Source organism: Eurypyga helias, unplaced genomic scaffold, assembly GCF_000690775.1.
Source record: "Eurypyga helias isolate BGI_N326 unplaced genomic scaffold, ASM69077v1 scaffold6580, whole genome shotgun sequence".
In the NCBI taxonomy this organism is placed as follows: domain Eukaryota; kingdom Metazoa; phylum Chordata; class Aves; order Eurypygiformes; family Eurypygidae; genus Eurypyga; species Eurypyga helias.
This window is the reverse complement of record NW_010227527.1, coordinates 30175-41975: the sequence shown is the minus strand read 5'-3', so window position 1 is coordinate 41975 and position 11801 is coordinate 30175. Positions and strand designations below refer to the sequence as shown.

At 38.5% G+C, this 11801-nt stretch overlaps 1 protein-coding gene across 2 annotated transcripts in view; it reads left to right on the top strand.

Moving 5' to 3' along the window:
• The first annotated feature begins 2792 nt into the window (after positions 1-2792).
• The window catches only part of NEXN (nexilin (F actin binding protein)), a 15650-nt gene continuing 6641 nt past the window's right edge, over positions 2793-11801 (top strand). Inside the window, exons 1-8 of one of the 2 annotated variants that reach the window (XM_010156466.1) lie at positions 2793-2819; positions 3965-4156; positions 4308-4389; positions 4475-4623; positions 5963-6004; positions 7139-7333; positions 7412-7589; positions 9955-10130. In XM_010156466.1, coding sequence (XP_010154768.1) covers positions 2793-2819; positions 3965-4156; positions 4308-4389; positions 4475-4623; positions 5963-6004; positions 7139-7333; positions 7412-7589; positions 9955-10130 — 1041 coding nt within the window. The remainder of the gene's footprint in view (positions 2820-3964; positions 4157-4307; positions 4390-4474; positions 4624-5962; positions 6005-7138; positions 7334-7411; positions 7590-9954; positions 10131-11801) is intronic. The other variant, XM_010156474.1, reaches the window with a different exon arrangement.

Below are 11801 nucleotides of genomic sequence, written 5' to 3'. Positions count from 1 at the left end.
TTTCTTGGAAAGAACTCATCTGCCTTGAGGGGTGCCCGAGGCAGGGTCCTGCTGCTGTTCCTGCTCAAGATTTAACTGCCACGCAGAGGGATGAAAGCGCAAACACGGCTGGTATCATGTTTAGCAGTGCCCCACTGCTTCATGTCCGTATCGTTCAGCATCAACGGTGGAGGTAGGATGACTCACAGATGCAAAATGTCTCAGAGCCAGCTGGCTGACCTTCAAGCACACCAAGAGGTAGTGATGCCAAAGAACTGGAAAGTAACTTAAAGTAATAGCAGATATGGCAGTATTCCAAACGGCAGAAGTGTATCTGCTGTCCTGAGGGCCCATAACCTGTGGGACTGGCACATTTTTGGAAGTTCAGACAGCAGGAATTTGCACAGAAAATTTCTTCCAACATTTGCACTTTTAAAGAAAATTTCAGATGCGTTATTTGAGGGTAGGCGTCTCTGCCGTCAGCAAGCTCAGTGACACTGTCCAGGCGTCCAGGTAATCGGAGGTATCAGAAAGGTTCCAGGCAAAGTTGATCCAAAAGCTCAAAAGTTGTGCTCAGACTTGCAAACATAATCTTCTTCCTACAGTTAGTTGCACGTAATAAGCACATCAGCCCTTGGCATAGTCAGTTTTCAAATGACTTTAAGATGAAGCCATACAGACAGGGTATGTTGCTGTAGCGAAGGTCAGCAGAAACCTTCACTTGGGATGCTCAGGAGAAATGGAATTCCTTGTGAAAGCTTAGCTTTGGGACACACTTTTCTGCTCCAGCCCTATATGAAGGCTGGAAGGTCTCCACGTCCCAGGCTACTTCAGTCCATGAATTGTACCAATGCACGATGTCCCTTTTCCTTCTGATGGGCTCATGCAGAAAACCTTCTGTATTTCAAGTACAAGGCTAAAGGCCATCTGCCACAAGTAGGGAGGAAGAAATTAGAAGATCAGAGCTGCAAAAGAAGAGAGCAGAGAACTTCTCTAAGACCTGCTTAGAAAAATGAGGAAGTCAAAAGATGTACTGATCACAATGGGGGTTTTACTTCCGTGCATGAAGTAAGTTAAAGTTTACGAAGACGTGCAAACCTACTGCACAGTATATAAATGCATATTAAAGTGTAGAGGGGCCTTGACACCACCAGGATGCCAGTGAAGTTACCTGCCTTTCCAGACACAGCAGGACTTTATCTCGCTATCGCTAATCTGAAACAGACTAAACAGGAACGAACACTTGGTAATTTTACGTTCTTGTGTTCGCATGTGACAAACCGAAATGCCTTGGATCCCTGTCAGTCTACGGATGAGGTAGTTGTCAGCTCTGATTTAGGGGAGAATGACTTTCCACACTCACTGGTTGAAACGGAACCAGGTGTTCTCCAGAACATCTCTGTGGAAGCTGAATTTGAAGAGCTTGGAATTTCTAAATCAGAGATTGGTAGCTAAATGCTTGTTTCATATGTGGTGACTGCTTTCATTTGGAAAAACATCACAAGGTACCTAACAATCTCAATCAACCTGAATAGCTATGGCAGCACCAATGAGCACTGATGACGTTTCTGTATTCTTGAACAGGTTATATGAAAACAACTGTTAATGTTCATTATTCTTAACACCACATCAAAATTCCTGTGTTTATAATCTTTTTGTAATTAAGCATTGGAGAACTTAAAGGCCAATGATGAACTTAACTTGCCACCGTGTCATGGAATGCCCTGACTTCAGTTCTTCTAAACCACAAGTGAGGAGTCCCTTCCAGCTACTTTCTAGCCTCTTCCCTTTGAGTCCCATTGTGTGCACCACATTTGACACACTGGGGTTTTAGGCTTCCCTGGGACTCAGTAGAGTACAGACAGCAACGGCACTGGAGTCACATTGTGATTTCCTTCCTCCCACAAGCTCTGATAGACCTGATGATTTAAAAACAAAAGGAAAAAGTGAACAGAAAAAGGCTTGCCCTGAACTTGAAGTGCCTTTCTGTTAGATTCCTAATAAATACAGTGTAATTTAAAATTCATCCTGCTTTTCTCTTAAAAAATGCAGTGCCATTTCCAGTACACAGCGTAATGATATAAATGCTTTCTAAGGTAGGTATGTGGCTTACCTAACTCAGTTCGTAGCTTTTAGCACCAGTTGTTGCTAGAATAGCCCTAGGAGAAAGGAAAGCGCTGTTTTGTATTCCCATACTGTGTGAAGAGCTGAGAGGTGCCAGCCTGGCTGAGACTAAAGCCAGAGCATTCACCCGGGCAGGAGATCCCGCTGCATCTCTGCTGGATGGTTCCCCAGCCGCCGGGCCATCTCTCCTGTCAGCTGTGTGAAGGCGAAGCAGCGTCTCCAGGAGGCTGTGGGGTTTTGGCCTGAGCCCTCTGCAGACTTCATGCAACCGGAGCTCACCGGCTGGTACAGCCGAGTGGAGCGGTGGAGGTGCAGAGCACATTCCTTTCTGCTACCATGAGCATTGAGAAAAGCAGTTTCGCAACAGGGCAGCCAGAGCTTGGCTCCAAGCGATCAGTTCGTTTTACATGGAAATTAAACCCCAGTATCTAGGACTACAGAGAGGAGTTATGAGCATGAGCTTGTTCTTGTACTGTTGCATACTTAGAACCTATTCATGTCTTCAGAAGCCTCCAAGGACCAAATGAAATGGTGATACATTGATTCCAGCCTACGCAAACTTACGTACAGCAAGATGGTTAAAGCATCATTTAAAAGGAAAAGAAAGGAATATAACTACAACTGTTTCTTTCAGGTAGAAACTGAAAGCAGTCTTTAACATACTGGGTGCAGAGCACAATACAGTAGCCATGAATGACATTGCACAGAAAACAGAGGTATGTACCTATTTTTAAGTAATTCAAGTAATGTAGTCATTTACAACTGATGCTTGCAAAATGAATAACTACAAACAATTGTAAAGGATAAACAATTATAGTGGAAGTCTGCTGGTACTGCTGTTATTTTAAGACAATGTCAGGGTGCTTGGTAGTTTAAGGAAACTCTGATTTGATGGAATCTGTGAAATATGTTCTTACTGTCATTAAAAAACATGAAGGGGGAAGGCAAAATAAAGGTAACAAAACATGGAGAAACTTTAAATTTTGGGGAAATTTGGGGCAACATTCACATCTAATTCTAAAATGTAAATATTAGGCTACTTCAAATATTTCTTCCTCTATGTAGACTGAGTGAGCATCAGGAAAAAAACAGGAAAAGAACTACTGGTTTGGGTGGAAACTATGGAATGTTTTCAGCCAGTTTTCTCAGCATTACTGCAGTTAGAGCATTCCTGTAGTCCTTACAGTGAGAAGAGAGAAAACCTCACAGTAGTTCTGAGGAGTGGGAACTTCTCTCGCTGTTTGGACACACACCGAGTAAGCACTGGCCAAGGAGTGTCCATCAGCTGTGTCAGTATCAGAATCCTGCAAGTCCAGCGATCACGGCGCTTTATCATATAAAATCACTGGACTTCTGTGTTTCTGTAGATATTAAAAAAGTAATTATATAGTGTATTGGAAGTTTAAAACTAACAAATAATATTATTTATTTAAAAAGCATACATGGCTGTTGAAGCATTGCAGAAGAAAACATACATATGGTCTTATTCTAAATGTTTGGGGTAGAGGGGATCTTGGGTGAGTGCTTATGATTGAAAGCAACAATATAAATCTGTATCTAAGTTTCAAAGCCACATAATATTCACATAGTTCATATGCTTAGCTATGTAGTTACTCATTACAACTACTTACAGCCAAAGTTCAATACAAGGCTAAATTTTGGAAGGGGGTATTTTAGTATTGATTACTGTTTGTGAACACGGATGCTTAACTGATGATGTCTAGTGGCACAAAGTTCATAATCCCAAATGCATTCTGTTTTATGTTCTTACATTCTTTCTAATCCAATCTGCCGGAACATTTCTGTCCATCTGTTTCAACTTTCTTTTTCTTATCTTCATTTCTCCTATATCTTCACCAAGATTCTGCTTTCTTCATCTAAACCCGTCCAAAAATCCTATGTGCCCAGGCTTCACAAGGGTGATGTAAAGGATAAATTTGAAGCTATGCAGAAAGCAAGGGAAGAAAGAAATCAAAGGAGATCTAGAGATGAAAAGCAAAGAAGAAAAGAACAATATATTAGAGAGAGAGAATGGAACAGGAGAAAGCAGGAGGTTATTTTCTTTGCAAATAATTTTGTGTTGTTTTAACATTCAATATTATATGTGAAAATGTTTTTACATTATTTTAAGACAACAATATTGGAGTTTTGTTTAAGGTATAAAGACAGTTTACTTTTTGTTTACTTTGTGTTTCATCAACTAGATGAAAGAACTGCTTGGATCTGATGAGGACGATGACGCAAAATCATCTCAAATAGAAAAAGGTTATGTTCCAAAGCTAATAGGTAAGGCATGGCCGATTTTAAAGGCCACATAATTCACTAGTAAGTATTAGATGCAACTACTAAACTGTGTATTTCACGTTCACAGGAACCGTTAAAGGCAAGTTTGCAGAAATGGAGAAGCAAAGGCAAGAGGAAGAAAGAAAAAGAATGGAAGAAGAAAGAAAGCGCAGAATTGAACAAGATATGATTGAGAAAAGAAAAATTCAAAGAGAATTAGCAAAAAAGGCACAGGAGGTATGTTCATCTGATCACAATAGTCAGGATATAATTGTAAATAATCAACATGAAAAAAAGTTTTGTATTGATCAGAAAGATTTGATCCCAAGATTTCTGGTAGTGGTGATTTACGTGGGAGACGCTCAGCGGGATGTAAGTGGGGAATAATGTTCAGAGAATCTTCATCTTCACTCCTTTATGGTAACAACTATTCCTAAGCACTAAACCTGAGTTACAGATGAAACCAGGCAGGCACAAACCTGGTAGGAATGTCAGTTAGGCACAAATTTTGGTGTCGTATGCATACAAGAGATAGAATATACTAAAATAATTTAAAGATGTTTCTTATATTTTACCAGCCCTTACTTTAGATGATTCTTCTTATACATTAGTAAATAGGGTTCAGTGATAGGCAAGCAAGAAGAAATAGGAAAATGCCACTGGTGGGCAAAACGGAGAAGCTACTAACCCAGTAAAAGTCATAAATCAGGAAGATTCAGGTCATGTTTTATTGCTTTGCCACTTTGTGTATCTTTATTGCATATATAAGTGAATGGACTCCAGTTTCTGCTGATGCCGATAAAGCAAATTTTGTCTTTTGCAGAATTCTGCACTGGACTATCATTTAATTCTCTTCATAAGTTTTCTTTAGTGATACAAATACTCAAATACTGCAGTGAGAGTGAACATCTAAATGACAGTCCAGAAGCACAAGCATTTTTTTTATTTAACCCAAAGATAGTAGTACTTCATTTAGGACTGTTTTTGTTGTAAGAAAAGCAAAGCAGAGCCATAGGAGGAGTTGGTTCTCAACAAGGACTTGGATAGTGTTTTTCAGCGAGAGTTTAAACATGGTTAAAACTGGACTTCCAGCTGGACATTTATCCATCATACGTTTAACCTGCTCTGAAAGGCAGAAGTAGAATTTTAGAAAGTATGATGGGTTTAGAAACAGTAGTTTTAGACACAGTATGAAGCAAACACAGCAATAGGCTTTTTGCAGAAGTTGAGGGGAAGACAATGTCACTTGTATCAGAAATAATCACTGAGCTTGTTTATCTTTTTACGCAACTCTGGAAGGCTTAAGTGAAGAATGGACAGCGGAAGTACTCAGTTCATCACAGAAGTGCTGAGAATGCTGTAGCATACTTTCTGTATGATGTTCTATGTCACGTCCCCTCTTCCTCCACAAGCTGACCTATCTGAAGTATTACAACAAAGGTTCAGTCATTACCATCCCTGTGAATTTAAGTGCTACATTGGTATCACTCATACAAAAAGAATTTCCAGTTCTGTGTTTGCAAATCTAAGGCAAAGAGCCAAAGTAATGTAATCATATGAAATTCTCATTTAATAGATTGATGACATTAACAATACGGGAACTGAATCAGCAGCAGAGGTAATCAGATTTTTTTAAAGAAATGTTCACCTGCATTTTTATTCACTTTGTTTTATTATTGTGATTTGGGCTGGGAAAACTTAGAAAAGGGCACACAAATACCTAACTAAAATTCAACCATGAAACTAACACATTTGTAATATATATGGATCTCTGTGTCTGTACGTGAAGTGAATTTATTTAAGTTTGAAATAGACTCTGCACTGTGAATGCCTTGTGGTTAGTTAAAAATACCTAAAATGTAAATATTCAAAGCCACCAGAATGATTTGAGGGATACTGGCAATGATACTCTAAGTCTCCTCACTTTGGAAAGTATCATCTTTAAAGCTCTTTGCCTTAAACTTGAAATTCAAAGGGGATTCTGTCAATATACAGATGTCTGAACACCTCAGTTAACTTTTTTTTTTTTAAAATTGGCTAATTTACCATATGGTTTTGGATGTTATGTCTTGCAAATAAATGTTTAATTTCAAAAAGCTAGGTCCAAGTGTCTGATTGTCTTTCAGTAGCACAAGGAAATCACATTCCTACTACAGTTTCGGAAAGACAAACACCACTAAATCCATTAGTTCTAAATTACGGTTTTGAGTTATTTGACAGTATCCCTGTTAATCATGGTATTTTGTGAAAAAGTCTGGGTAAAATGTATTTTGGCAAGTAAATTGCGAAAATAGTTTTGAAACAGCAACTTCCTTCAAGAAAATTACTCTGCCTGGTGAATTACACATTAATCTCTAGAAATACTAGCTTATTCCAACCACAGTATATACTTTATTTCCTTAATATAAGACTGGAACTGGAGTGTGGCCACAATCTCTGTGTATTCAAAATTTCACCTGTTCTTCTCTAACCCACGAATATTTACAACTAAGTAACTGAAAATATGTAAAGAAATTAGGGAGTCTGACAGAAGTTATGCTTAAAATATAATTCATTCTTGATGCTCTTTGGTTATTACAAGGAAACTGGTGACTGCCACAGGCAGATGGGTTTATTCTTGTGGTTAATACTCAACACAAGTAATCCTCTTGGAAGCTTTGGTTCACACAGGTAAAGACAGCAGCTTCATTAACAAATGAATCTATCTTGACGTCAAGCTTTATGAAAATATAATAAATATCTTTTTGGACAGGAAGGGGATGATTCACTGCTAGTTACAGTAGTGCCTGTAAAACCCACCAAAACACCTGGGAAGATGAAAATAAACTTTGAGAACACAGGAAAGGAGGGAGCAGAACGAAGAGAGAGACAGGATGAAGAAATGAAGCTAAAATATGAGGAACAAAACCAATTCCTTAAGGAAACAAAGTGCCTTTCATTTGTCATGGTAAATCACTCATATAAAAATACCTAAGAAATAAATATCTATTATTTAAGATATAGCTATTTCATTTATCTTCCACAGGGTGAGAATGAAGACAGTGAAACACAAGAGACGCTATCTCCTGGTAAGCTGAAAGTAACATTTGAAGAACTGGAAAGACAAAGACAGGAAAATCAAAGGCGGCAAGCAGAGGAAGAAGCAAGACAGCGTTTAGAAGAGGAAAAACGTGCCTTTGAAGAAGCTAGACAGCAGATGGTAAGTACATGTTTTGCTCACTTGGTTACAAAATTTTCACAGAGGATGTGCTTTTGTATTCTTTCCTGTATCTGATTCTTTTTTCTTAGTCCTTAACTACATTTCAAGCTGCTAAGAGTCTGTAAATTGATTTTTGAATTATGTATTTTTGACCTTAGCTCTGATGCAGTAACCACACTGGCATAGTGCTTTAGACACTCTTTTAGTTAAAACAGGAAGTTCGTGTTTTAAATTTGCCAGCACTCTTTGTGGGTTTTACGCCTTCACTTTGTACTGCCTTAAGGTGTAAGTCCTCAGGAAGATAATTAGTGGTTTGTTTTGTTCTTATATAGTGCTTAAGATGTTTCAGTAAACAGTTTTTGATGATAACATTCTGTAGTAACGGAATGCTATTTCTTATTTCCATAGTTATTTATAAATATGATAAATACATCTATTACAACTTTCCTCTTACAAAGAAAGGGAAAAAAGACAGGTCAGCTCTCTTGTATGTATTGACATAAACAATAGTATACTGGAAATCACTAGATTATGCCCCAAATTGTCAGAAATATAGCTGACAATGCCTCTTTTGTATTACTTGCAAAACTGCCTCCAAGTGTGTTCTTTGTCATAAGCCAGACTTACTTTAGAAAAACTTTAAACAAACCTCACTATTGTTAGTTCTTGGATCACACTAAAGGAAACATACACTTCGTATTAACATAAGACATACCAAATAGTTTAGTTCTGTATTTTCTCACTTCACCGTACTCCACTTCCAGTTCTGTATTCAAGTATCTTTCCCCTCCACAATCATGTTCATTATGACTTTAATTCACATACGAAGAAGATTAATGAGAAATGAGATTTTAATCTTTCATGAAATATTTGAAAGCATTATTTCTAGGAATTTTCTAGCTTTAACTTAAACTGAGTATAGTTATGAATGAACATTCTTGGACAAGCAGTTCAAGATCACTGTAACAACCATATTTCAAAAACATTAAAGAAAATTATATTCTCCAGGAAAATAAAGGTACAAAACCAAACCCGAACCCCACAAACACACCCACCAAAAAAGCAAACACCAAAAAACACACATAACCTCCAGAAAGCTGAAACACTGAAATTCCCAACTAGTCCAAATAGAGATGGTTCTAGCTTTAGGCAGAACCCTCCACCCCCACTTCCACTAAATCATTTACCCTTTCCACACTAAGAACCTTGATATTATGTCAATAATCACTTTTTTTGATTTTATTTGGGGTTAGGCAGGGGATACTTGTGAAGGAGGAGAGGGAAGAAAATGCAAGAGAGAGCTTCATGAAGTCACCAGCCGTTCTAACTGAAGTTCTGTTCACGTCTCCCACCCTTATGTCTACGCATTTATTAACCAAGTAATATAAATTAATGTACAAAAGAAATCTTCTGATGTGCAGTTTTATGATATCAGTGGTTGTCAAAATTTGAAGTCAGAACTTTTCTTTACAGAAGAGTTCAGCAGTTAATTTCCTTCAATTATTTCTTTTGTCCCTATGAGTTCCAAATCAGAGCTTTCTGTACTACCCATAACTGGCTGCCCCACATACCGGGCCCAGGGCTGTTTGCAGTATACAGAAATCTGCATTACCAATACTCTGACAATTCCCAGTCCATTTCCTCCACTAACAAATACAGTACTCTGAGATGTCTTCTGAAGATGCTTCATTCTTTTGTTCTTGATTGCAGTTTGCAAACCACAGGCTTCTTTTAGCAGGTGAGTGTTCACTGGAGACAAGCAATACTGAAGAGATCAGAGTATCTCAATTCCCTTTCCTCAGTGATGATTAAATGTCTGAAAAGAAAAGAAACAAAAATCTCAGTCTGGAGGAATAGCAGAATGTTAACTGATTTGAGTTTTGCTGTAAAACTCTGCAGCATTTTTTAACTGGCGAGTGCACTGGTGAAAACAACTTGTATGCAGACAAAAAGACTTGATGGTATGAAGGTCAATGAATGTGATGTAAAGAAAGTGAACAGGGAGCTTACAGTAAATGATAGGGAGATTTACCTAAATGGTCTAACCCCGAGACCATAAAATAGGTACCTGATTGCTCAGCCTTCTCCTGATAACACATAGTTCTTTGAATTACACACTCAGATCTTTTAAAATTACAGAAGCTACAGATGAGACACTGAAATAGATTTCTCCCTCTCCCAGCTAAAACCAAGACTAAAATGTTTCTTACAGGAACCGAACTTCATACTTCCCCCCAGGAGAAAAAAAAAACATTTCTAAAAGATCAGAAGGGAATTAATGGAGTATTTATTTACTATAAAGAACATTTTAATGTTTGGATAAGTCCTTTCTATTTTTTCCTCTCTGTCCTCTCTGAAGATAAACGAAGGTGGCGATGCAGAATCTGAAAATTCTTTTAAAGAATTCCGTCCTGGTAAACTCCGACTCAGTTTTGAGGAGATGGAAAGACAGAGGAGAGAAGAGGAAAAGAGGAAATCAGAAGACGACGCAAGGCGACGCATAGAAGAGGAGAAAAGAGCATTTGCTGAAGCAAGGAAGAACATGGTATGGCATTTTTGTTCAGTATCGTTTTTATCTTCTGTTTAGCCTGATTGTTACCCAAGTCTCGAACCGGAAAGCAGCTCTGGGAAGAAGCTTCAAGCACAGTCAGGAATGCGTGCTTCAATTCTGTTGATTCGTTCACCTCAGTACTTAGGAGAAGGTGCTGTGGTACACTGATCAAGTTCATTTTCCAAAAATCGCCACAGAACAATCCTCACAGCAAACCTGGAAGGGGTTTCAAGTAATTCAGCCAACACAAGATACTGTGTCCAATGGGCATTATTATGCTAGATGCAACAAATTTGGGAAGCAAAACGTTTTCAGAGGAGGGCTTGTTGGTTCTTTTCGGGGGAAGAGCAATGCCTTTTACTTCTCCAAGTTTATCTCCCTACCTTTACAGGGTGCCCACTAATGAGCTCTTACTGGCTAAAGCATAACTAATGGCACACTAGAAAAATGCTCACTGCACATACAGATTTGATAGGCACCTGTGGCCCTTTAGGAAGGAGAAATTAAGAAGGCTGAACTCAGCTGATGGATGTTTTTATTGTATTTCATGCTTGTTCAGAGAAACAAAGTAACTTGTGGCATTTATCATTGGAACAGCTTGTAATATGGCACTTCCTTAGACAAATACAGATTTCTGTGATACGCAATGACTTCTAACATTTGAATTAAGATTATGTTGAGGACAAATTTTCAGGGACCTGGGATTGACATACTGACACCACCTGAAAGCAGAGAAAGATGCCTGATTTCAGAGGGTGGCAACATTATTTACTAAAATGACTAGCGTGGAGCTTTTCACTGTATCCATTCTTCATGCTATTCCAGCAGCTTCACGTTTCAACAGGCTGTTGGGTATAAACCAGTTACTGATTGGTGAGTGTTAGGAAATACAGTATTAAGTGACACAAATACCAACCAAAACTAAGTATTGCTTGTTTCAAAGGAAGGGTAAGACATGCCGTACGGAACTGTGGAATAACTCACTCACCTGGCAGTGTCTTCCTACATTCCCGTCTGTGGTTTTATTGGGAAAGACCAACTGCACACCCAGTGAAACTATTCAAAGCAATTAAAACTTTGCGTGACTACTGATCGTGCTAGAAGTGCTCCCTCTGCCTGAAAGTTGGGCCAAGACAAGACCTATACAGGGAACAACTACCTAGGGTACGCAGAACGACTACCTAGAGAAATGACAGTGCATTTCTGTATTTGATACCGTACTGGTAAGCAGTTTTGGAAAATAGTGTCTGCCCATACCTCCAGCGAAAATAGAAGCTGAAGGCCCTAAGGGGAAATAAAATGCTACTGGACTTCTGCCATTACAATTTTAATAAACAGCCAGGAGACAACTGAAGTAAAGCAAAGAAAGCATGTGAGTATGTGCTGTCTGCTGTTTTTTCCTGCTTTCTTGGGAATCTTTTTTCTGCCTCAGTGTAGCAAGAACTTAAGCTCAAGTGTCGGGCAAGAAAAATCTCCCTGATTAAACAGGGTTTAATCCATTAGATGCAGCAGAGTCTGATTGCACTGAAACCACAGACAGTGAAGACATGCAGTAATTTAAAATATTAACTGAAAATGCATTTTCAGCATATATACGTTTGAAAGTTTTCTGTTAATTAGCATCCTGAATATGAACACCACATTTTTCTATTACTTACAGCAGAA